Source organism: Poecilia formosa, unplaced genomic scaffold (assembly GCF_000485575.1).
Source record: "Poecilia formosa unplaced genomic scaffold, Poecilia_formosa-5.1.2 Scaffold22, whole genome shotgun sequence".
In the NCBI taxonomy this organism is placed as follows: domain Eukaryota; kingdom Metazoa; phylum Chordata; class Actinopteri; order Cyprinodontiformes; family Poeciliidae; genus Poecilia; species Poecilia formosa.
The window spans coordinates 1,893,166-1,920,708 of NW_006799961.1; the positions used below are offsets into that span (position 1 = coordinate 1,893,166).

The 27,543-nt window shown below is 42.0% G+C and overlaps 1 protein-coding gene across 3 annotated transcripts in view; it reads right to left on the reverse strand.

Annotated features, from left to right (window-relative positions):
* Nucleotides 1–27,543, reverse strand: part of zfhx4 (zinc finger homeobox 4) — a 99,641-nt gene that overhangs the window by 27,939 nt on the left and 44,159 nt on the right. For all 3 annotated transcript variants that reach the window (XM_016669389.1, XM_016669388.1, XM_007547905.2), the window contains exon 6: nt 15,056–15,290. In XM_016669389.1, the coding sequence (XP_016524875.1) occupies nt 15,056–15,290 (235 nt within the window). The remainder of the gene's footprint in view (nt 1–15,055; nt 15,291–27,543) is intronic.

Sequence of the window (27,543 nt, forward strand, 5' to 3'; positions counted from 1 at the left end):
TGGATCTGGAAGTCCCACAGGATCTTAGCTCGGTCATTCTCCACCACCTTTGGGGGTGTCCCCCATTTTGACCTCGGGGCTTCCAGTCCATATTCTGTGTGTGTGTGTGTGTGTATATATATATATATATGGCAAACTGTTTTTACCTCTTCATTTCATATGTGACAACTTTTTATACAAGCATGTTTAAAGGGAAACTTTTAACATGTTTGTCCTCTACCTACCTACATAAAAATACAAATTGTTGTATTTTTATGTAGGTAGGTAAAGAGGAAGAGGAATAATAACAAAATAAAGTCCTATATGCAAAGAAAATAAGTAAATATATATATAAATATCCATGTAATTCAAATAAAAATCCAAAAGGGAAAAAAAAAAATCCACATGGAACTTGTAATGCATGGCCACATATGTTAACAACACACACATACACACACACACGCACACAGACATGGAGAAATACACACCACAGGGCCGGAGATGATACTGAGCTGCCCTGGAGATGGCATTTGCAGACTGTTACAAATAAGGAGTGTTGGCTTTCCTCTGACTTTCTCAAAAACATGCAAAAAATGTCCATTTCATTACTGGCTAAACAATGTCATATGGGCCCCCACTGGCCCTAATAGAAGCAGACAAAGACAGAGCAGCACACATATGCTTCGAATAAATCAGATTACTGAGGGAGAGTGGGGGAGTGAAAGAGTGAGAGAAAGAGGAAAAGAAAGAGAGACACCGCTAGACACTTAGAGGATTGACAATATTCCCCCTTTTTTTTTTTTGCTACACCCCCCACCCCCATTTTCTCCCTCTTTCCTTTCCTTCACTTTCTTAACTCTCATTCCCTCCCCACTCCCCACCCTTCCCTCAGTGGGATCTGTTTTAGATTTGAGCCAGTGCAAGAGCCATATCTCTACCTTATCTCTGCTAGCCGTCAAAAAACAGAAAGCTCCATGTTTCCATGCATTAGACCTCCGGCCCCCTGACATGCCACTTGAAAATCTTTCTGCCGCTTGCAATGGCTGTGCAAGATAATAACAAAAGAGGGTGAAAAAACAGCTAATTTATCATTCAATCAAATGAAACACAGGTTATAAGGCTGGACTGATATTCTTGCATGGAGGCTGTCTGACACACACTGCTACATCACAGAAAATGTCAGTTCTGCAACCCCAAATGTAACGTAGAGAAACTCCTCAAGTGAGACAATGATTACAGAGCTGCAAAGTGTTATTAGTTTTATGAGAAAGGATATAAGGAATCTGAGAGGTTGTAACATTTCTCAAAGATCCAATTGTGTTTTTTTATTTTTTTATTTTTTATTTTATTTATTTTTTTATAGCTCCGGCAATGCAAAAGCTCCCCTTGATTGACTGTTAAGGAAAGTATTGATTCCTCTTGAAGATGTAACCAAAAAAAAAAAAAAAAAAAAATAGCATGGGCAGGGTGTGGACTATGTTAACAATTTGAGGAAAAAGGGAAAATCAATATTTAAATGACCCCACATATTGATTAATAATTAAGTCCTAATTGCAGCTCCGCTTGGACTTTCAAGCCGCCCTGTGACAATAGCTCGGAAAGAAGATAGGGAAACATTATTGATACACTTTAACAGTGGTGGTCGCCCAGACATTGCAGACATTGATCCGACCACTTTGCGGTGCCTCTGGCATGCGCGCCCGATCCAAATACACGCGCCGTTTTCAGAGGAGACGCGTGGACCCCGCACCTGCACGGACAAACAAAATGAACACACCTAAGTCGACTGACGGAGCGTAATTAACCTTCATCCGGGAAAAGTCAGAGCTGTCGTATCTGCAGGCTTGACTGCCCATATGTTTGTGTGTGCATGCGTGTGTGTCTATTATAATTACTCCATTAGCTGTGGAATAGATTGACTTTAGATGGGGTTGTTCGCGGTATTATTTTGGACAAAATAAGAGAGTGCGACGAATGAGCGAGTGGCTTTGTGCTAAATCCACGAAAGCCTACGCTCATTTTTATTTTATATTCATCTCCTTCAGCCATGTGAGAGCAGGTCTTCATGTTCAAATCTATGTGTGTGTGTGTGTGTGCGTGTGCGTGCGTGTGCATGTGTGTGTGTGTGTGTCCCCATGGGCCTAATCAGGTATCAGGTACCTTTTGTTTTGGGAGCCCATTGATGGATGAAATCTTTATCTGTGCTATTGATCAGGAGGGTGCAGGTCCTAAACTGTCTGTCGAGCTGCCTGCCTACTCCGGCTCTAACAAGATTGCCAGGGCCGAGTATATCAGTTAACATTTAATCAATGGCAGCTTAAGACACTGGGGCTAAGGGAAAGAAGCCCACCGCTTCGGCCCCCTGCCCCAAACCATTACTCGGGATTGAAGCGGAGCAATATGTGGGTGCAAGTGGGAGCTCCAGATGATTACAGGGGATTGGGTCTGCTTGATCACATGTCTTCAGGGGGACTGAGGTGTGTGTCTGTGTGTGTGTTTGTACCTCTGTGTTTACAGACGCAAAAGTGCTCCCTTGTCAATATGTTAATTTGTCCAAAGGAAACAAAAAAATAATAATAAAAATAAAAAATCCAGCTGGAGTTGGAGTGACTTTGAGTCTCAGAAAATTATTGGGGAACTGAATAAAGTGACAGACGTATGATAAAAAAAAAAAAAAAAAAAAAATAAAAAAAAAAAAAAAAATGCTTTTCAGTTCAAGTTTAAACAGTTTTCTGCAAGTAAAAAATAAAATAAAATTTAAAAAAAAGGGAGCGAGAGAGAGAGAAAAAGAAAGTGAGAGAGAAAACATTAAAACATACACCACGGAGGAAAGATGTGACATATCGGGCATTGCATGATTTTTCTTTTCTGCCTTGCTTGCAAAAAGCCCCCTGATGGTAAAATGCAAAAGAGGAGACTCAGCAAAAAAGAAATATGATCAGTTAGGCTTTTTTCCTTGCTTTTTATTTTTACCATCAGCTCATCTCATAGTAAATGAAACCACATCAGATCTAAGAAACAGATCCTTCCTCTCCCATTTTTTTTTCTCTCCCCCCTCCATTTTAATATTAATGCTCGCAGCGGACATCACCGCGTCTTTATTTTGCGAGAATTAAGCTTCTCCTTACAGCTTTTTTCCCCCGCATCTCTCTACGTGACTGAGTGTAGCGGGCGCGCAGAGTTTGCTTGGGGAGGGCGGGGCGGGGGCTTCTCTGACGGGGGAAGCCCCTCTTACGTCCCTGTCTTTCGTCCAAAGCCTGAGAGATTCCCACCACCTAAAAATCAATGTGTGTGAGAGCATATGTGCGCCTGTGTATGTGTGTCAAGGTTTTGTAAGACAAATCTCTCCAGCGTGCGCCGCTTTAGTGCTATTGAACCGGGCTTCGATCACTCGGCCACTGTGAATAATGCAAGGCAGGCTACTGCTCACTTACAGCGCAGGATGCTCGGCCTGTGTGTTGTTGCGTGTGCGCGCACGTGTGACAGGATGGTCCTTTTCCCCTCTCGCAAATGCAACAGGGCAGCTCTTCGACGTTCCTCCACTTGGCCCTCTTAATCTCGTGTCAGATACAGGAACTCCCACATTGATACTGTGCGAGTGTGCGAGCGCAGAAGCCGGAGGCTTCTACAGCAGACAGGAAGAGCTTAACTCAGTCGGACAGCTCAGGCCCGCACTTTGACACGCCCTGACTCATTACGTACAGTCGGCACATGGCAGAATATTGCGATTGAGGGGGGGGGAAAAAAAAAAAAAAAAGACCCCCTGCCCCTACCCCTTGCGAACACGCATCGGCAGGAAATCAGGTTGAGCGTGCTCATCTTCATATCCCCGGGTATGTGAAGCAGAGATATTAATAATCTGGATGTTATAGAGTAATTAAAATGATTCCGAGTGATGAGTGTGCTTTGTGGGTGCATTTTATTTCTGTTTTTCTTAATTAAGCTGAGAGATGTGATGTGACACAAACCATACGGGGGTTTTAATGGTGTCCTATACTTGATGTGGCTGGAGGGGACGACAGTTGATGGGGCTATAGGGACAGACAGCATGACACACACACACACACGCGCGCGTGCGCGCGCACAGATGACTAAAACAGATCTAACTGTTCATTGGCCCTGCCTAAGAGGAGCATCTCCTTTTTCGACATAATTATCTGTGTCATCACTTATGAGGCAATTAAACAAACATCAGTTCCTATTTCCTCCCCCTCTGTCTCTCTCCTCTCCACTTGCTCGGTGGCTCTCTTCTCTCATACCATCTGCTCCAATCTCTGCTCCTCCAGACTACGTCTCTCCTCTCCACTCTTCCACTCTCCTCTCCTGTGTGACTTCAGACAAGGTTTCAATTTCAGTATGCTGATTGTCTCATTGCCAACTCCATGCATGTCTAACACTTACTGGCACTCCAGGGACTGGCTATGCTCACCACAGAATGCCTATTTCATTCCACAGGTTTATATTTGTGTGCATGCGCGAGGGGTGATGAGGGTGTAAAATGCCTATTACACCGAGAGTCTGGTCTCTCTTACACCGAAGAGAATTCTCTGGTGCCTAAAGAGCAGAAAATTGCAATGCTCCTCTTCCTCACTCCCCATTAACCTGCTTCTGAAACAAAGGGCCGGGCCGAGACGTGTGTTGCGCGTGGAACGTTTGCACCGTCCACAGCGTCTAACGGGGAGATATACCATCATCCAAAGGCTACAGTCCTTTTGAAGAGCATTCATGCCTCTTGAATGTTTTCTTTCTTTTTTGTTGTTGTTGTTGTAGATATTTTCACAAGCAGTAATCACAAAGATATTTTAATGGGATTTTATGCTACGGATCAACACAAAATAGCAGCTTGAAAGTCTTTTGGGGTAAGTCGCAGAAATTTGTGAACTTCTAGAGACTGAAGTATTTGCCCATTCTTCTGTAAGCTGAAGCTCTACCGGGTTAGGTGAAGAGGCCCTCTGAACCCTTGCTATGTTGTTATCAGTAGGGTTTTGCTGTGCCCTTTTATTTAGCTTCATCTGATCAATCTCCTCGCCTCTGCTAATCAGAAAAGTCCCTGCAGCATGACGTTGCCATCATCATCTTCCTCTTTGAGGATGGTGTGTTCAGGGAGACATGGGGGCAGAATTACTTTTTGGTCTCATATTTCTCCCCATAAAGGCAGAAGAAACCAAACACTTTCATTTTTGTTTTGGTCTCTTCTGACCAGAGCATCTCCTTCCATATGATTTACTTGCAAGGCTGCAACACGTTAAAACGTCCAATGTGTACGGCGACTTTTGCCAGACACTGTACTTCTTTCATGTTGTGTTTTTATGTAACAACTCCTCATTAGCATATCTCATTCTGTCACTGCAGTCACCTAAATTTGGCAAAAATCTATATTTTCATGACCTACAATGCACTTGTCCTTCATTTTTCCTCCGTTCCTTCCAACCTGAGGAAAAGCAAAGCGAGACAGCGCCTCAGGAAGAGCTTCAAGATGACTAAAGCAGCAGGCATATTTGTCTAATTTGCACAAAGACATCCACATCAAAGCACAAATCAAGCTCCATGCTCAGTCAATAGATTTTTATCAGTCTATCTATTCCTTGTTCTTTTTTTTCCCAGCATCCTTTTTTTTAACCCTCTGTCACGTTCCTCTTTCTCCCTCTCTATTTTCAGAGCGTTATTAGGACATGATAAAAGCAAAAGGGATGTCATGACACAGGACCCCCTGTTAGCATTAGGAGGTGGGAGAGAAAAAAAAAGCGAACGAGAGAACTTCGGGGGGGGGGGAGAGAAAAGATGAAAGAGATTTGTCTGGAAATGATTGCTCACAAGGCATTGATTCTCTGCTTTAATCTCGCACAGTGTGCTCAAATTTCCTATTAGGGAGATGAAGAAAAGAAGTGAGAGGGAGATGGGTCTTGCTCAGATAGGTAGGGAGGTGAAACTTGACATACCTCTGTTTTTTTTCCCCTTTTTTTCCCTTTTTGGACAGACAAAACATAAATTTTTCTTATTCTGGGAAGAGAAGCAGGATTCTGAATGTTTCTCCCACCCCCCCATACTATGCCTTGCTATTAGACCATTAGCCTGCTGTAAGCAAACAATAAGAGAGGCACAGCTATTGCTGGTGAAACCCTGAAGGGTCATACGCACACGCACACATACGCACGCACGCACACACACACAGGCACGCATGCACACACACAAAAACACAACAAGCCTCTGACAGCTGCTGTTACTGCAAAGCTTCCTTTGGTTAGCGACGATTAGCCTTAGCCTATTGGTAATCAATAGCTGCTATCAATTCCATACTGTTATTGATGGATGAGGTAAAGGATTGAAAAAGAAGAGTGAGGAAAAATAGCTGCAAAAGGGGACAATTTTTACCTCTTCAGGCTGGTCTGATTAAACTGCTTTTTTTTTTCTTTCTTTCTTTCTTCCTTTGCCGCATATAGACTTCTTTCAATGTTCATCTGTGAATTGTATCATTGCCGTCAGAGATTAGTGGCTGCTTGGACCCTGCGAGTGCATTGCCTGGTTACCGTGACTCCAGCTCCACACAACCCTCCTCCCATCACTGGATTGTTTGTCTTAATGCTGTGTGACATGGCCCATTGTTTTGTCCATCTGTGGTTAAGAGTCAATGGACAGGGGGTGTATGAGGGGATCAGGGAGGGAAGAGAATGGAGGTGAGAGAGAAGAAGGAAAAAAAAGAGGGGGGGCGAAGGGGTGGTGTGCAGTCAAAAAAGGAAAGAAAGATGGAAACAACAGCTAAAAGGTGAAAAAAATATATATATATGGAAAGCGAAAGGTCAAAAAGAACCTGCGGATAAGGATAAAGGTGCAATGACCCTGTGATTTTAATGTGGTTCTTTACATAGACCGCTTCCTGCTCCAGGAGCCTTCGGTGGCTTTCAGTTCCATATGGAGCGGGGGCCTTGAGCTCTTTGTGATATCACCAATATAAAAGACACCATGGCCCCGTGACGCCAGTCCCCTCTTCAAAGGGTTAAGTCATATTTAGTATGCGTCCTCAGAGTTCCATGGCTTTGTATTGTAAATAAGGCTAATGTGGCATTGGTCAGGTATGCTAATTCAGATAATCAGTGCAATTTCTGCAAATTATAACTGTCAGTGTGGTGGGCACAGAACCTTGGCGGAAAACATGAGGGAACAATTTAGCTCGGGTAATACCCCTTCACCAAAGAGCTGCTCAGCTCCAAAAGAAAAACAATCGGCCTGAGCCCATACCGCCCCGACACACCATTTCAAAAATAGTTTATGGTGAATGAAGCTCTTTTTTTTTTTTTTTTTTTTTTTTCCCCCTGAAGCACAAGTCAGGCCGCTGCCCTTTTTTCTTCTATGCGCACACACAGACCACAAAGTAATTATAATTTGCTTGGATGGAATTATTCAAAAAGTGACCACATCTTTTACTCCCACTGCAAGAGAATATGGTTTTGGGAAATATGGGCTAAATTGCTACTTGACGAAAATATAATAATATACATATATGAATGTGTCTCATTTTGATTTGACAAATGATTTAAAATGCAGCACATTGTCTCCAACTAATTGCACAGTGATTGAAAAAAGGAACCTCTGGAGTGAAATCCCTCAGTCTCATCAGGGACTACGTTTTTTTTTTTAGGCTCCTTTTGGGCATGCAAAAATAACATTCCAAGATTTTGATGATGGGAGGAACGAATCTGACAGAAATGTGTGGACTTACAGTCCGTAAACTCGCTAGAAGAGACAGAAAGGCTTTAAGTAATTAATTCATTTGAATCAAAGCTGACAAACAGGCAGAATATTTGTGTACCTTAAAGGGACAGTGAAGTAAGGCGCTGTTAAAAGGTTTTTAACCCATTCACGTGCTTTTAACAATCTAAAAAAATATATTCTACTGATTTTTCCTCCTCTTAAGCATATAAATATGGAAAAAAAAAACATTTTTGCTAATTGTATAACGTTCATTACAATGGACGCCACAACTAATGAGCATACAATGTCATAAAAACTAATGCACAAAGGCCATAATTTTCACAAAGATTTTAGTGAATGACTTATCTTCAGCGAATATCTCATTTTTTAAATATGGATCTAGATTAGATGTTACTGATGAGTAACTGGGGCCAATAATGTGCTAGTTAATGTAACCCATGCTCAGAAAAATAAAATGAAAGGGAATAAAAATAAATCTGAAAAGAAGAAATAAAGTAATTCATCACAGTCCCTGAAAGATAAATCATTCACACTGCGAAAACAGGAGATCTCTTCTCATTGTATTTCTTTAAAACAATTTTTGTTGCCGTTTTTCTTCTCCTGCTCTTGATTCTGATGTTAGTTTTCCGTATCTGCTGCTTGTTTGGAGACACCCACCGACTGACATTATCATTGTCCCTGTTGCTGTGCACATCGTCCCAAATACCTGCGCTGGACACAAACATCCGCAGACGCTCCTAAAGAACCCCAGCAAGTGGAGAACAGATTTCCCCATTGATGTCACAGAAGACTCACAGACTGCAAAGCCAGTATAAATTAGGCCTTAGATGTCTTTAGCCAATGGAAATTTTGTTGTATGCGAATAAACAGAAGTCAATGATTATTTAACAGGAAATGGAAGTAGTGCGTCACCGCTAATACACCTGCTAGAAACGTAAGCTACAAAAAAACAAGACATTTAAAGTGCTTCTTGTTAGAGTAACTGTCAGATTTAAATTAAAACACACACAAAAAAATATAAAATAAAATAATATTAATGATATAGTGGTTTAATTGTTTGCACATAGCATTGTTCGCAATGCTTTGTGCCAACAATTATCACTTCCTATGCAAAAAACTGTCCAACGGAAACATGACAACCGTTTAAATTTTCATGAAATTGCATTAGCATGATGTTTTTGAGATTACAATGGATTTACAGGGAAATAGGTGGACCTTATTCTTGGCTTCTATTTTCATTTCAGCCTTCGCATTTCTACCAAGTCAAAATCCCAAGGCGGTTGTCTGCTGCGGGATACAAGATACAGATCAAGATGTAATGCGGATCTAGATATACATTTGGAAACTTGACTTTGGATCAGTCCCTGGCTTTTGTTTTTTTTTTTTTGTTTTTTTTTTTTAGAAGAATCAACTAAAGTAGCAGAGTACAGCAATTTTTTTACTCTTGTTACTCACAAAAAAGTATGAAAACTATTTTTATTATTTGTGCAAAACACATATATCCAGCCTTCCACATACTAATTAATTCATACAGCTTTTGCTAACAGAAATACTACGTAATCTTTGCTACTGCTTGCACCACAGTGAAAGTCAGTGGATTTTGACTTATTATTGCTTAAAAGCTTTGAACAGAATGCTAAAATTCCAGAACTGTCCCTTTAATATATTTGTCAAAGTAAAAACGTTGATATTTAGAAGATAATCTAATTCTCTCTTGGTAAACTTATAAAGACAAAATGGCCACCCCTGTACGAACGCTGGTAATTATTTAGCTCTGGGAGTATGTTCTATGATTTCTGTCACTCTAGTGGGCATTTGCGAATGTTTATGTAATGGCCACAAATTACTGAGACAAACCCTGGAAATAGACTTCTGTCTGAGGAGAGACCTTGCCCAAAACGGAAAAAAGAAAAAAGAAGACAAAAACCACTGGAATGACAAAAACCACCTCCACCACCCAGAGGGAGAAAAAGGATGAAATTAAGTAGTGAAAGTAAGGCGGGAGAGAAAACCTAATACCTCAAAGGTTTTTTGGAGTCAAGACTCTTAAAATGCTCCTTGTGGAAACAGCAGAGCTCGTTCCAACAACGAGAATCAGACGATCGTTTCTATGTGTTCGTAGCGATTCGGACGCAGCTCGAGATGCAGCTTGGGTGGAGTGTGCTGGAGCCCACTTCTGCTGTGCCCCTGTTCCATCACTTCCTTCTGGATGAACACAAACACGCCTATATCCTCACACAAGCGCAGGGATAAGAGGAGTGCATTAGGCTCTGTTTTTTAGCCTACAGCTGCTATGTAAATGGTTGGCGCGGCTACACTAATTTGACAAGGACCAAAGAAAAAACAAAAAAATAAAAAAATGTCCCAGAGCCTTATCACTCAGAGGAAAAAACAAAGGGATCCGGAACACAGAAACACTGCGACACATACACACACTCGCGTACACACAAGGGGTCGTGCACATGATAAAAGTGTTGTTGGTCTCTCTAAGTCAGAAGAGGTCTTTTGTTTAAAGGGGGGAAATCAGACAAAGAGGGTCCTCTCCCTCCCTCTTTAATGCATGTCGGGTGGTGGGTGGATGGGGTGGTACAGCGGGATGGAGATGTGTGGATGGTGGGTTGGTGGAGTATGGATGACAGGCTGGGCTCTCTGAAATAATTACCTCCATAAGATCCCATCTCGTTTTCCTTTTCTTTTTTTTTTTTTTTTTGGTGAGAGGGAGAGAGGGAACACAGAAGGGGGGAAAATGACAGAAAGTATGCAGAAAAGGCCCCATGTTTCTGCTCGGTCTGACTTATGCGGAGCTTTACACATGATGGAGAGCAGGGCTAATGGTCGAGGTTACACACTCACACATGCACACGCCAACTGCACCTCGTAGCGATGTGCTTTTGTGGCTAAACAAATGGTGAAATGGTTGAAACGGAGCCGACAACAGAAAAATCACTGCAACAACCGAACTTCAGAGAGTCTTAATGTCTCCAAAAATCCACCTAAAACAAATTGTTGAAATTATGAAACTGATGATGGAATACCCATGACTTGCCATTTATCATAGTTTTCTTTCCTTTCTTGTCTTTTTTTTTTTTGGTTGCTTGAATTACACTAAGCAGCTCCATTCAGGGTTCATTGCAGAACAGAGAGAGAGAGAGAAAAAAAATCTAATTCTTCTAATCACTTTTGGACGACCCTCAAAGAAAAATGGCATCCGCGTCCTCCATGTTGAGAGGGAATTCATTTATGCTAGCTCTTCTGATGCAAACTGGCATTTTTTATAAACTCAATTTAACTTCATCGCTTATAATTGTACACAAAGAGACAGTTTAGCTCAGAAATGTGAACACAGTGGGGCTTTTTGTATGAAAGGGACCGAGATGAAAGATCACCATGAAAACTTTTTAGCGTGTGCACAGTGGCTATTCACTCCCTGCACTGTTCATTCACATAACTGTGTTTATCTTGAGACGCATTTCCAAAAATTAGACTTAAATGGGTAAACAATAGTGAAATTCCCCCCCCAAAAATAAATAAAACAGTACTCACAAACATAATCAAACAATGCACCACTAGTGTTGCTGCTGTCTTTGTTGAAAACACTTTTTTTTACCCTTACAGTGTCTCCGCATTGCCGTATCCCTAATTGGGCCATAAAATCTGCATCCAAATTGTTTAATGAAAGCCATTCACATGTACATAAAGTCCAGAGCATTAGAACTCTTATTCCCAAATGAGCCTATAATTATCTGGCTGGGTTCCAAGTCCCAGGCTTTAAGAGAAAGATACCGGTCAGCACTTAAATTAATCTTTTTCATACCGGCCTCTAATGAACAGAAAATGCTCGAGTCAGGAGTTGCAGCCCCAGAAAACTAACAGCCCACATTCACACATGCACAAAAACACGCATCACCCTCAAACCCAAGACTGGTTAAAAATGTTGCCGACTATAGAAACTTTTGCCACCTTTAAAACAGTTACATCATCTATCATTATGGATACATACAGCAGTAAACTGCAACGATATTTTATCATAGCAAAATTTGTGCATTCTTGTAGAAAAAAAAAACCCACTAGACTAATTTTATAAGACAAGAAGGTGATCCTTATATGTTACAATCAACTCTCCGTCTGGGAGTAATGAGTCCTCATGCCGCTAGTTCTCACCGTATTGATCAAGTCCTGTCTGGTTAAACGCTTTTCAGATGCAACTTCCTCTGGTGAAATAACTAATTACTGCGGGATCTGGGTGCAAGTGTGAGAGAGTTAACCTCAACATTTCGTTGCATCCTTGTTTGCGACTCTTATTTCGATGCTAAAAAGGAAGTACTGTAGTTCTTGAGTGGCACTGTTCTGTTTGTCAGAGTCGGCTAATAGAGAGACATCATCGTCTGACTGGACCACAAACCGCTTCAAAAGCACCCCGGGATCCTTCACCACTTTTAAATCGTATGTGGCAGCGTTTTGGCTTTCCGTGGAGAAAAGAATCATTGACAGAATAAATGAGTGAAGTTCTTTGTAGGGAATGTGAAAATACAGTATCTGGCTATTGTTACTGCGACACTTTTGTTGCTAAAGTTAGCATCTGCATCAAAGCTTGACGGTTTGGTAACTGGTCGAAATTTGAGCCACTGAGACTGATCAACTCTAAACTAGACCATTCTACAATAGGGACAGATTTTTGTAAAGAACAATTTGAGATTTGAGAAACATTTAATAGTTCCAAAATAGCTTTTGGCAGTAAATCCATTTTAGATTTTCACAAGCAGCAAAACAAAAATATGTAGTCAAGACTCAACTGAAGTGGTCTCTCTACAAAACAAACAAAAGAGGACATTCTGAATTTTAGCCTGAAATTGTCGGAAAATCTAATCTTTTTTTTCTTCTTTTTTTTAAGTTAGACTTTGCTTTTTATAATTAATTGATCTATATCCAGAACTGAGTATTTATGCCAATACAATAATGCAACTGAAACATTAACCATGTGAAAATCTGTTCAGTGAAAATACACAGCAAAATATGCATCTAAATAACCCTGATTTAGCGTCCTGTGTGCTGCAATCTGGATCTGTTTGTCTTCAAAGTTGTGGCGAAAGCAAACGTCCGAGCAACAAATGTGCCGCATTTTATCAGAGAGAGAGGTGCAGAAGGCAAACATTGCTTTTGACAGCCTCAAAACCCGCTTGTGTTACCTAACCAGTGATGTTAAAAGTGGCTTAAAGCTTCTGTTTGGACTGAAAAAAAATAAATAAATAAAAAATGGACATGAGCAGGAGTCGGAGGGAGACTCAACAAGCAGGACAAAAAAGGAGAGAGGGAGAAAGAGGGAGGGATGGCGGGGCCAAGTTAAAATGTAAGGTAATGATTTATCTAAGCATGTTTTGCTGCTGCACCCTGTTTCTCACCAAAGCTTTGATCCAAGTGTAATTAAAACCAAACGTCCGCCAGCATCATTCCTATTTCAGGACTGAAATCTCCTCTCCTCTCTCCTGTTCGTGTGAGTGTGTGTTCTGATTCATACATATTAGTGAGTCTCAGCCTCCATCTGTTTTTGGGAGTAAAGGCACAGTATAAACAGGATACTTTGGGGTGCACTGCTTTAAATATGCACATGGACTGACACACACACACACACACACATGCACAAAATGGATGGATGGCATAATGGTGTGCAGAAGTTCTGCTGAAAACGTGGGACCCCCTTCCGACTCCCCTGCACCAACACTCCGCCTCACTCTACCCATTCCTTCAGGTCAAGCAAAGCAAAAGCAAGTTAAGCACTCATTTTCTCCCAGCAGCATTAACATAGGGATGACTAAATAATGGACCCTGACTCAGTCTTCTGGTTTAAATTAAAGCACAGCCCCCTCCTCTTACACCCTGCAACCCCTCACCAACCATCCAACCCCCACTCAAAGAAGGGAAAAAAAAAAAAAAAAAACGATTAATCTTTTTTTTCCTCCTTTTTTTTGTCTCTCTGAATGTTTTACAGTTCTGTTACACTTATTAGCTGCTGGCAGGACGGAGACTCTTAAATGAAAGCCAAATTGCTTTGGTCATGAGAAAGGAAATGAAAGCTCACTCCAGGGAGAGACTGTGTAGCCATAGCATACATGAGAGTGTGTGTCAGCAATGCATGCGTGCGTATGCGTGTGTGTGTGTGCGTACGGGCCTTCCTCTGTGAGATCCTCCCAAGGTGAAATTTCATAAGCCGACTGCTTGCCGGCCTGGGATGTCCCTACGCATGGGACGGTGTGTGCTTGTGTGTTTCAAATATAAGTGCGGCAGCCTAATGGGAACAGCATGCTCATTTTGGGGAGATTAGGGAGAAACGGACGGGTCTGCATCGAGAGACGTGATCTGGTTGTGAAGGCCCAAGAAAAGAGGGGATAAAGGCAGGAGCATGTAACAATTAATACAGAAAAAAAACAAAGGTGTACTGAGAAACTGACATCTGATCGGAATCAGCTGATTTCGATCTTCATCGTCGCAGACCGAGGGGCGGATGACGGAAACTTTACCCAATGAGTAAACAAAATCACAGCCGGGTCTCGCCGACAACTCTAGTGTGTTGAAGTTGTGACTGAGAGGAGCAGGGTTGAATTTGTCAATTTTCTGTTTCAGTGACTTCTTTTTAACTAAGCCGAGGGAAACCGAAGGATGGTAATCTAGTTTAAAAAAAAAATTGGAAATTTAAAAAAAATAAAGCGGTTATGTTTGTGCAGAAAGAGAGAAACAGAGACGGAAAGATGGAGAAATTTAAAGCAGGTAACAGGAAGGCTGAAGGTAGAAGAGCTCATGTCCTCTGTTTTATCCTTTTGGATTCCGACCACTATCTGTCACTGAACATGCTGAAACTGGAACATGGGCAGGCTTTTGAAAATCCCAGAGTTCCCCAGTTTGACATACAAATTCACAGCGTGTTTGTCTTTAAATTTAATAAAGAGATATAAGGGTAAAACAATAAGTTTTACCTAGAGCGACTGTCTCTCAGGAAAAACTGTGATGTCAATGATTGCTTAGGCATAAGTGGTAGAAAAAGAACACAGTGAATGCGTCTTGTATTACATTATTCTCCTCAAACAAAAATAGGAACCAGCCAAAATCTGTATTGGCAGATAAAACCTTTACAAAAACCACAGGCTGGAAACTGGCCACAAAACTCTGATTAGTCCATGTTTAGAAGAAAAGATGGGCAATATGAGCAAATAAAGAAAAAATTCCTGACAAAACTGTCAAAAAAAAAATGCACGTTAAAAAAAAAGAAAAAAGAAAGTATGTAAAAGATAAGCTACCATTGAGACAACCTAATAAATCCAAGTTGGAACGACTAAAACATAAGAAAGCAGGTTTAACTGCGTGGAGCACAGACCTGGGCTGGCGGGGCACTCCTTGACTTGAAACATTTCATGCAGGCTCAGTCCATCGTCATCCCCTCCCAGGCCTTGCTGGTGCAGCTGGAGTTTCCTCAGGCCTTCGTTCTGCTGGTGGCGAGCAGAGCGGGCGTGCTGCACCAGGTTGAGGCGGGCCTTGGTGGAGTAGTCACACAGAGTGCAGAGGTAGACACATGACTCTTGACTGTAGGCGCTGTCCTGCTTCTGCAAGTGCTGCGGGACAGAGCAGAGGAACGGGTATTAGCAAGTCGCACAAAAACACCGAGTCCTGGTTAATATGCTTAACCCGCAAAAGCGGCCCCTTGCGCAGACGTTTATAACGAACCGCACACATTTCCTGTGATTGAAAGACTTTAAAGATTTATTTTATTTTTTTTCTTTTTTAAAGTCCGGGTTTGTGTTTTGTCTTTGCCACATGCACTTTGTCCGGCTCTCCTCATTGTCGGCAGCTGTGGGGGTTTCTCATTCAACGTGTGCTGTCAGTTGCAAGCCCTTAATTTTCCAGTTGCCTCTTTAATGGCATTGCAGCCATGCAAAGCTACCCCCTACCTCTTGTCCCGCCCTCTGTGTTGTGTAGGTGCATGAACCCACATGCACGCCAACCCCCTCCACCTCACCCATCCCACCTTGCCCTGCTCCCATACACCCAGTCAAGCCAAGCATATCAAGTGTGCTTCTGTTGTTGCTGCCGGGCTAATGAACAATGCACAAAAACAAAAGAGCAGGCCAAGCTTTTATTATCTGATCCTCTGCTGAGGGAGGGGGGGGGGGACGGAGAGCGCGGACGCAGGGAGCAGAAGAGAGCAAAGCGTGGAGACAGATACACAGAGGTGGCTCATGAAGGTTGGTTCTACTTTGTTAAGATTTATTCACAGTGCTTTGTGAGAAACAGGTGCAGAGCTTCATACATTAATTAATACGTACAGCGGTATGCGTGCGTGTGCGCGAGTGTGTGAATGTGCGGGAACTGGCTCTCATATCCTCCTATAGGAAGATGTTTCTTTCATGGTGCAATTAAAAATTAGACAGGTAATATTTTCATATTCTTGCATCATTTCATTTAGAGCAAGGAGAGACTTTAAAAAAGATGCACGTGAAGGAGGAGGGTGTGTGCGTATGCGTGTGTGTGTGCTTTGGATGTTCATGTGTGTGGAGGGAGGAGTGAGGCGCAGGTGTGTGAGTTCAACACCCCCCTCCCCTTTTCCCATTTTTCCCTTTGACAAACAGGGATTAGCAACATAGCTACAGCCGCTAACACATCTTTTCTCTCTGTCTCTCCCTCTTTCTTTCCTTTTGTAGGGAATCTAGCGAGGTTTTTTCTCACGAGACGGTGGGACGTCCCCTCGCAGTCAGAGGGCCCTTTCAGAAGTCTTAAGTTTTAATTAAGTCGGAGTTGTCAGAAGAAAGCTCCCCTAGTCCAGAGCTCAGGGCCATTAATTACAGCTATCTTTGTTTCTCTGTGAAAGGAGTCCTCCTTTGCTTTTCCTCTCTTTCTTTGCTTCTTTTCTTTCATCCCCTCCCTCTTTTACAGGAGAACCGGACTGCTGAGCCTTTCTGTAGGAACCACACACGTGTGCTGCGTTAGCAAACAAGCATTTATCACTGGCAAAGGCAAGAATATTATACATTTTCGGTGCTTTTGTTGAAATCAAAATTTTTATCAACTACTCCAAATAGCACGGCAATGGATTCTAATAAGAATCTAGACTCTAAAAAGATGCCACTACAGTTTTCTCGATGGACACTCTTTCAATGTGTTTTACGTAAAGTGAACCAGTAATATCTTCACCTTTAATCTTTTTTTTATGACATGAGAAATGCGACACAGTAAAAACTCTGCAGTTTCTCATTGCTGAGGCTGTATGTAGAAGCTACCAGGTCAGAGGCAGCATAATAAGGTTTCAGAAGCTGGTTTCTAAAAGGAGACTGTACTTTCTTTCACTCCGACCATGAGAGAGCAAGATTTTCAGCAGATAACACGAAGGGTAAACGGACTTCAGCAAAATTTAAATTGTGTCCATCATGTAAGATTTGGAAAGTCTTTGAAAATTTTAGAGTAATGACCTCTAATGTTGTTGATAAAGTAAAATGCTGAATACTGTGCGATGTCCACTCCATAGTCATTTTCTCTTCCTTTAAAAAGATCAATAAAGTGGTATAAATTGCATTTCTTCACAAATCGGAATTGGCAGAGCAAAAAATAAAATAAAACTGGAAAACTACAATATTTTTCTTAAGTTACTGTGCATTTTTAAATTGTCTCACCACTTAATCATGCTTTCATTTAAGAACGTATATTTGTACACCTTAGATTTAATCAATCAGTCAATCAAATTTTGTTTGTATAGCACATTTCAGCAGCAAGGCATTTCAAAGTGTTTTACATAATTAAAATAAAAACAGCATTAAAACATTATTTTTACTATAGAGACAAGAGACCAGGGTTAATGCTGTAAAACTGTTTTTAAAGGCAGTCATGTTCCATGCAGATGCCTCCAGTAAGATTCTTATTGAAAGACCAACTTATTATTTACAGCTACCCCTTAAGGCACGGCCACAGAGAGATTTTTTCACAGTGTCAAAATTAACATTTTCATATCCATTCAGCTGCGGTCTAAAACACCACACATCCCTCAACTTATGTTGTAAGGTTTTTAGGATGTGAGGCGTCAGCTGGGAGCAGTCGAATGATATACTTGGTGTTGAACCAGGCTGCCGGATAGGTTTAGGCTAAATATTAATTCTCTCCCCATCAGCACATTCCAGAGGGTTTGTCTAAGACCAAAACTAGAGGCTGTCTGTCGCTCCGTGGAACTCTGCGGGCCAGAAACGCAGGCGGCCTGGTGATCACAGGCCAGAACCATCCATGATTTATGAACTTTTAAAAGAGCACTTTGACTCCTGCCAGGCGTGGGCTGTGCAACGCATATTCAAACACACAAACACACTGTTTCTGCTCCTGGATTTGCGTCTTTGTGCGTCTGCTCGCAATGTGTGTGTAATTTATGCCGTGGAAGGATTGTCTGTTTGGAAATGCGCTGCACGAACATTTGTATTGAGTGTCTTTGTGTGTTATGTGGTAGAATGGCTCAAAAAAAAAAAAAAAAAAAGGGCCATCGATGTCAATATGGCACCTTTCCAAAGTGGCTGGTGGTTAATTGTTGTGGATTAGTGTTTGGCAAACAACCAAATAAGCTAACACTCCCCGTGGGCCAATGAAGATCAGCTAAACAGCGTTCCCCGGGTGAACCTACACATGGCGCAGATGGCTACTGATGACAGAGGAGGAGGATGCACACCCATCGTATAAATGAAATACAAATTACAACTCTCGTGAGTTCCTGTTCGCCTGTCAAAAGCACAATATTGTCAACACTCAATCATACACACATACACGCATGCACTCACTGCAGCGTGTGTGAGGCGAGGGGAGGGGAGCCAATATGACAGGTAAAGGAGGCTCCCCTGTGTAGTTTTTTTTTTTTTTCCTTTTTTACCTCTGCTGCTGCTGTGTGTCTGTTTATGTGTGGATGACAGAGGACCGCATTCATTATGCAGAATGAAATGTTTACAAAACACCTTTCCTCACACACACATACATACAAAATGCGTGCACGCACCTCCTCTCCACTCGCTCGCTCGCTCGCTCACTCACTCACGAGGATTTGTGGGGAGAGTCTCTGCGCCGCTGTCTGATATCCATTTGTTCTATCTGGGGTGACAAAGCTGCCTCATTAACTGAATTCTTAATAAGCCAAGCCAAAAGACATCTTTTCACAACTTCTTTTATCTCTCCGTGCACACAAAAACGCGAGTTTGTGTGTGTGTGTGTGTGTGTGGATAAGGTTTCAATCCATCCATTCTTCTGGCTCTGTGTGTTTGGTTTTTATGCATGGGTAATTTCCACTCTTCATTTTACCTCATAAGTGTATTTCGGCACTGGTCTATAATTTCAATCTGCTTTTTTTTGTTTGTGTGTGTGTGTGTGTGTGTCTTTTTGTGTGCTTGTGATTTGTTCGCCGCCATCATAAACATATTTTGAAAGCAGCGCAGAGCAGTGGGGTTGCATTTTCCTCCATAAACCAAATGACAAATTAGCGCATTCAGTACAAACATGAGTCTCTCCTGTCATTAAGTGTAGAACCAGGCAGCTAATGAATACATACTGAAAGTAAGAATGCTCTTCAACAGCAGCTGTGTCTTAATAACCAGTGTGAGTGTCGGAGCATGTGCGTACACGTTTTATACGTAAAGAATCGGCGTTCTTGCCGTTGTCTCGAGTTTGCTGAAAGCGTACACATGAACACTGTGGAAATAAAAAAAAAGCCTCTTTACAGACTTTTATCAGTGTTTTTTTTTTTTTTAGCAGAACCCTGGAGCTTGTTGTTGAGTATACCTTTCTTTTAGAAGCGCTACCAGCTTCCGGTGCTACCCCCTTGGGCCCCCGGGGGCCATCAGAGACAAAAACAGCCCCACTTGGACCAGTAAACTACAAAAGCGTGCATTGTTCCTTGAAAGTATTTTAAACACATACCAGCACTGCCTGGAAGACTGCCAAGAGTAGAATTCCATCAGTGCTACCACCTCCCTAACACATGTTACTGCTAACCGCCACTCAGCCCCCAAGACATAGATGTAACACAAGATCATTGCCAATGGAACCGCTGGCAGCCTGCACCGCTGAAAGGATACACTGAAGGCCCAGGTATGTGCCACCCTGCTTCACTCTGGTAACAGACGTATGTTGACATTGTTTTGGCACTGTGCAGGCACAAAAGCAACAAGGCGCATAAACTGCTGAATTTGTATACACATTTTCAAAGTTTACCCCTCTCTCTCTCTTTCTTTGCTTTTAAAAGCTATAATGTGTGTTCTAAACACAGAAGTGACACAAAAGCCGTTTTAACGTCCCAACCTTTGGCTCTTTGCTGAACTTTTCACTGTCTGGCGTTTTCAGAAATGCAGAGAATAATGTTTTGTGCTGCTCAATTGCCTCTCCTGTTTTCCTCGGCTCTGCCTCCGAGCAACCACCATGTGATTTGAGTTTCGGAGCTCGTCTGCGAGACCCGGCGGGGTGGTGAATGTCGCTTCGGTCACCCAAAGCGAAGTAGGAGCTTTATTTTGGGCAAAGAAATTAATGACTTATCACAATGTCATTTATAATAAGTTTTGCTGAATATTACTTCTAAATATTATCTAATTTTCCCAGTCTGTCTCCGGTTTACTTTGCTACTTGTCAGCAAAGAACGGTAACAGCTATAGGAACTTTTGTTGAAAATTATACAAACATGCAGGCCACTTCTATTTCATTGACTCCTACACATACATGCACACGCAGTCATTCACACACACTTGTAGCCCTAACGTACAGTATCTTTGCCCTGACATCCAGGGTAAAGGCCATAGTTCTCTGACCTCTAACCTCTCTTCTGGTTGAATTACTATATCTCTGTCTTCTTACACTGTCTCTAGCCAAGGCAAACACAATATCCCATAAAACCAACCCATACCAGAGCATAAGAAATTTAACAGCATATTAATAACTCCTTTGCACATTTTGTCTCAGTTTTTAAGTTCATCAGGATTTTATTTGACCTACCGATATATAGTACTGAATATTTGTAAAGTGAAAGTTTTTCAAATGAAAAAAAATAAAAGCTGAAATATCTGAGGCACATTTTTATTTTTGCCCATCTTTGAAAAAAAATCAACAAATAAATACTTCTAGGACTTAGTTTCACACATTTTCTCATCAACTCAGTCCAATTTAACTGCAACCTCTGAAAAAAAGAATCATGATGCAGCTACCAGTGGGGTTAATACGTTGTATGTAGTGAGGAGTGTTAATGTCCCTCCACATAGTGTTTTGCATTCGAGCCAAAATAACACTTGGTCTCATCTGCAAAGAGCACCTTCTTGTGGCGTCTCTTTTGTGGCTTCTTGCTTTCTTATTCATGCTTTTACTTGAAGAAAGATTTGTGACCTCTGTGCCCCTTCACATAACAGCCATATTTATAAAGAAATTAAATGAAACATGTGGACCCTATTTCCTCAGTAGTTGACTTCTAATGACGACTGGTTTCACTGGAATGTATTTAGGGCTTTGCACAAATGCAAATCATGCCTCACATCAGATTTTTATTTGTAAAAACTAAAACAAAACCATTTGTTCTGTTTATTCCACTTCGTAATGAGGTGCTAGTTTCTTCTGATCTTTCTCACAAATAAGCAAACAAACAAACAAAAAGAAATGCTGTAAAAATACTAAGGTTATTGGTTGTAGTTCATGGACTGCATTTTCCATGTATCACACCAATTATATGCCATGCAAATGGAAATAATCTATCTTTGAAAAAAGACACACCTGAGTGCATTCTTCCTCATTGGCTCATGTGTGTATGGAGTCTTGAAAGTCAACTCACCTCCATCACCCCTTGGAAATGGATCAGTATTTACATTAGCATTAGATTTAGACAGCGTGGCTCAGCCACTTAGTCCTTATTAACCATCCTGACCTTAGCCCATTAGGGTCTAAAAGCTGCCGCTTGTCTCCATCGCTGGCAGGTGAGACTGACCAGACTTCACCATTTTCCTACACTATCAACGGCTGCAATTATCTTCTCCATTGACTCACATTGGGACAGAGATCAAAAAATCCTTGATTATTGAACTACTAGTTGGAGTGCATTTCTTTCCTCAACACTTTCCAAGCACACAGGCTTGTATGGTTTTCATACAAGCCTAACTATTTTCATATCACGGAAAAAACCAAGGAGAGGTCAAAGATGGGGGCGGGGGGAAATGGGGGTTATGTTTTTGGGCGACAATATCAGAGATATTGTTTACACTGCTTCAAATTTGGTATTTTTGTTCAATTTAACAACAACAAAAAAAAACACTTCAGAAAAAGAAGAAGCACTGCTTTTTTTTTTTGTTGCAAAGCCTGTTGTTCGCATTGTACATTATGAAGCCCTGCTGCTGCATAGTATCCAAAGAAGAAGAAAAAAAAACAATGAGAGACATACACATAGGCCGACGTGAAGCAAAACAGGAAAATCTGTGACAGAAAGAACAAAAGAACAAGACGTGGAAAGATAGAGAGAGGGAAAGATAGGGGAGAATCTAGACGAGCATAGCTGGGTTCAAATCACTAATTACACATTCCTGGGCTTGTGAAGGGGAGTATTGTTTTCCATTTAGCCCCTACCCTGTCGCATGGTTTTACTTAGCACAAAACAAAAGGTACAGGGAACAAAACACAAGCCTAATACCAGGGCCTGCTAATGACAGAGAAATGGGGGAAATTATCCCCGTGGTGGATCCTTGTGAGAAAATGGCTGGCGATGACTGGACAAAGGGAATTCATTTTGAAATTGTCAGAAAATGGCAGACTGCTTTTCATAAGGTTTTCGAATAAACAACCGCTCCGTCTAACACTTTACAGACTTTTCACTGCATATGTTTACACGGAACGACTCTACAAAATAACTTCCAATAGATGCCTCTTTGGAATCAACTCATAATGAATTCTCAACGTCTGTGATTATTGCACTTCAGCACATTCAAGTAAAGTTAAGATGGCTGACGCTTTTTCTGTGTCGCTTGTTGGGCATACGGCGTTTAAATAAGCAAAAATGTAAAGCCCATGCTAGAGTGGCGCTCTGTAGGGAAAAGCACAATGAAAGCACCTCTTCACTGGAGCTATTTTGCATATTTCCACAGGAAATCAAATACCTTGCAGTTGACCTACAAGATGGCACACTTGATCTCTCTCTTTACAAAAGGCAGCCATCTCTGTCTATTTTGCCCACCTCTTTGAAAACTCAAGGATTTATATAGCAACTGCATATCACCGAGCACACTGAGAGAACATTTACCGACTCCTTACATAAACCCACGGAAACGTACAGTCGAAGCAGCCTTCGGATGTTCCAATCAGTCCCATAAACCCGTAACGATGAGCTGCGCTAGGAACACGGGGACCTCTATGTTTTCTGCAGGAGTCACTGGAGGGGTTAAGCCAATAGCACTGGCTACACTGGGCAGAATGGCCTGGCTGGTGGTGTTTGCCCAGGCCCCAGCCGTCGAAAAGAAAGATATTGTTTTGCCCTGAAAAAGCCTCAGCCACAGTCCGCATACCAGCGTCCACTCAACATACCAATGGGGCCTTTGAAGATTACTCAAATGTTTGCCTTTGCCCGCCACCCCCTCCACTCCTATTCCCAGTCTTAACCTAGAGCGCTTCCAAAATGAGGAAAAGATGAGAAAGGAAAGAGTGGCGAATCGTAAGCACTCGGATTCAAGACGTTCTCCTGTAAGCGACGGCGCAACCGAGATTTTGTTGCGGACCGACCACTTGCAGGTAAATCCCAGCAGAAACAGTCAGACGTGACAGACCAAGCGTCACATAAGTTTGCTGATCCTTATTTACCAGCCGACTTCTTAGGGTAGTGCGAGTTTACAGCACTTGCTATCATCCACAATTAGAGTGGACTATAATAATTCCAATGGGTTAATTTAACAGAATGTGTGGAGAACTCGGGACCCACTCACCCCCACACAAACCACATTAATCCTGAACAAGTAAGTGGGCTTTCTATCAGGTCTATTTCAAAGCATTAGGGATTACCTCGCAGAAACTAAGCTGCTTGAACTCACAGGAGGTCAGCGGTATTGTGCTGCTGCAAAGATGGAGGGCCTGTGGTAGAGGCGGATAGACAGCAGGACAGGTCAGTTCCCCTTTCCACAGCTCTCTGACAACATCCCCAAATCCTTCTCCCTCCTCTTTCCCCACACTCTTTTCATCCCTGTCTCCCTCTCTCTCACCGTATAATCGAATATCTCCCACTACTTATCTATTCACTGAGCACCTAATGGTTAAAATCAATTACAGCTGGTATGCTGAAATGCCGAATACGGCTACACATGCTGCTGATAATGACACAGAGAGTGTGAGACTGGGGATGGTGGTGGTGGTGGTGGTGATGGGCCTAGAAAGAGAGTGACTTGGGATTGTTCCAAGGGAGTAGCACAATTACCTCCAATCGATTGATTATTGATTTGGAAGGGCGTTGAGGAGTATTTCAGTTCAACTTTGTCCATATCAATATCCTGATAGAATCATAAGGCGGTTAGAGCATGATGGTGCTATCTAAATACAATTGCAGAGCTAATGCAACATTTGAAACAGCCGAATCGAACAATTTCATGACAACTTCCATACAAATTAAGCGCACGTTTTAATGTCAGGTGATCTCAACAGTAAATCTAATTAACTCCCACTAAAGAATTCATTTGATCTCCCTGCCATGTGATCTGTCTGAAGTTGGTCTGATCAAATCAATGCTTCAAAAGTGGAGACAACATGCCACCAGGGGTCATATTTGTGCTCAAAGCACCTTCTTTCTTTATGACTTTTTTTTTTTTTAAACAAACGGTGTCTGTTGTCTTAGTGAAAGCAAGATAATCAAACCCCGAGAGAAACGGAGGGATAGAACGGAGTCGGAGGTATATACAAAATGGGTTTGAGCAAGGGGGTGTATGATTTGAATGTGGAAGAGGGGAGTGTGTATTTTGGCCAGGATATAGTGAGGATGAGCGGGTTAAGGAGACGGGGAAGAGACAGAAAAGCAAAGACAAACTCCTGCCAGCTTCTTTGTTCTTGCATCCCTGACACTACTCCCCGCCCCCCCCCCCCCCTCGCTTCCAAGGCCTTCACAACCCCCCTCCGCCCCCCCACCACCACCCTCGTCCTTCCTCTGTCTCCACTCCACCCCCTTCTGCTATCGTTCCCATACCTGTCAGCCCAGATCTGCTTCACAGTCTCCTGCACATGGACACAGCCCAAATGACCCACAGTGAGGGGTGGGAATGGTTATTAAAAGGATCACATCTGGCTATTAATCCGAGAAAACCGGCAGTGTCTGTTTCTCCGTTTCGCCAAGACAGAAACTCACCTTTTATAATCAAAAACACAAAAAGCATTTACGTTGCAGCCTGAACTAATTCACTGGGGAGTCAAGAGGTAGAGAGGAGGTGAGGGGCGGGGGGTGGCTAGGGTAATTAAGCATCATTTATGAGTGTCAGCCAAAAGCCGGATCAAAGCTGGACATTACAAACACACATGCGCGCGCGCGCACACACACACACACACACACACACACACACAGCAGCTCACACGACCATCTGGTAAAGGCGTTAGTAGGAGAATGGGTGCAACTCTTATTAATATCTATGAGGATTATTAAGAAGACGGGCGAGGGTGGGGACGTTCGTCCATTCAAACCTGTCTCAAACACAAAGCCACTGGCACAGCATACAAACACACACACACATACACACCTGCTTTTATGCTTTAATTAGCCACCACCCCAAGCACCCCACCCCCTGACCTCTGAAAGATTTCCATTGTAATCACAGCGCAGGTGAAACAGGAGACTATTTGACTAATCTACCAGCCGGCATCAGTTTGCCCTGAAGAGAGGGATGAAGCGCAACCGTTAAACAGACAACCATTTTTGTTTTTTTTTGTTTTTGGCTTGGAAAAGAAATAAAAAAAAAGTGTGAAAATTTGCCTGATCGGGTTTACAGCTCTGAACATTTCATGCCACCCTACGTCTCCGTGACAGAAGATGAAAATCTATATCTTGCAGTCAAGTAGCATCTTGCGTGAAGTGTCTGACAAGATTCCCCTTTTGAAGAGAATATCAACTCTACGTCTGTCTAGGAGTGCAAGACAAGGACGCCGTTATCAACAGCCTGTGTCTGGAGCAGGCGTACGTGGACTCAAGTGGAAAAACAGTAACCTGATACCCACATTTGTGAGTGTCTGTATGAATCTATGTAGTACCACACCTCTGCATGTGCATATACAGTACACTGATGTGTGTGTGTGTGTGTGTGTGGCTGAGAGCCTGTGCCATAAATGGGGCCATGCGTCTGAAATAGACCCAGACATTTTTCTATTATACGGACCAGCACAATGATGTTTTATGCAAATCTGTGGGAGTCAATCTCCTGTCCATTTCCCCATCACACAAGTCCAAATGACAGTCCAATAATTTGAGCTGCATATATATTGGGCCATTTGATTTTTAAATGAGAGAGACAGGCTTGACCCCTGCTAATAGTCAAGGCCCCAGTGGTGGACCTAATATCGCTGATGCACAAGCAAAGCTACCTCCATCTGAGCTAGACGGACAAAAATTAAATTCAAAGGCAGGGCCAAGAGAGAGGGAAAAAAAAAATACAAAAAATACAGTGAAACACAGAAAGCCTGATCTAAAAATGTAGCCTCCTTTCCTTTCTCTCTCCTCTTATCACTCCTTTAGATTAATTCAGCCATACCCCATGACTCCAAGCCATGGTGTTGCCAAGAGGATCATAGGTAATGAGATGCCCTACCTACCACTCCCCAGGAGTTGGACAGAAAGAGGGAGGCAGAATGAAAGGAACTCAACAAAGAGTGGGAGAGACATGGCAAAAGAATACATCTAAATGTTCTTGAGAGTCCAGTTGAATTCAAACTATCGCCAGTTCATATATTTATCTCACAGCCATACATTGTAATTTTCCCTTCCTCCTTTCATTTTGTGTTTGGAAGTAAACCATGTTATAGTTGCGTACTAAAACCATTGGATACCTTTTTATTTATTTATTATTATTATTTTTTTACTGTCAGTAAAGTGAGGAATGGATATATAGAGTTATATATAGTTATATTCTCAACTCATTTCTAATTTAATTTAACTGTATATTATTTTACCACATTTTTATCAGATGCCAAATTTCTTTGAATTTTAATTATGACCCTTTGGAACAACTGACTCTTATGAAATACGGGGGTTCATCAAAACCCCTCATCAAACCAAAATAATTGAAGGGAGACTCATTGTGCAAGATTTAATTCAATGGAATCAAATCGTTCCATTTCCATACAGTTGACTACGATTAGATTACAGAACATTTACCTAAATGCTCAGTTGTCAAAACCGGTACGCAACGTGCCCATGTATGGTATAAACTGATGCTTGTTTGGTAGAAAATGTCTGGCAGCAGATGAAACAAATAAACTTGGTAAAGTATGAAAAAAAGGCACACAGGGGAAAAATGACTAGCACCCTCAAGTCCATGTTGGTCATAAACTGTGAAAGCTTTTTAAGACTCTTTCAGGCTTAGTTTAAAAGGAGATTAGGAGAAAATGAGTAAAGAGTAAAATGATTAAAAAAAAATAATAATAAAAAGGAAAACAAAGTAATTATGGAAAAACGGTGTGGATCCTGCATGTCCATTTCCGTCTGAATTATGACGGAAACTTGGAATGAGTAGAAGTGGTTTTAGAACCGTTTGGGATTTATTTGGATAGCCATCTGAGAAACAGGTGCCATGGTCTCTAAAACAGTGTGTATGCGTGTGTGCGTGCGTGTGTGTGTGTGTGTGTGTGTGTGTGTGTGTGTGTGTGTGTGGT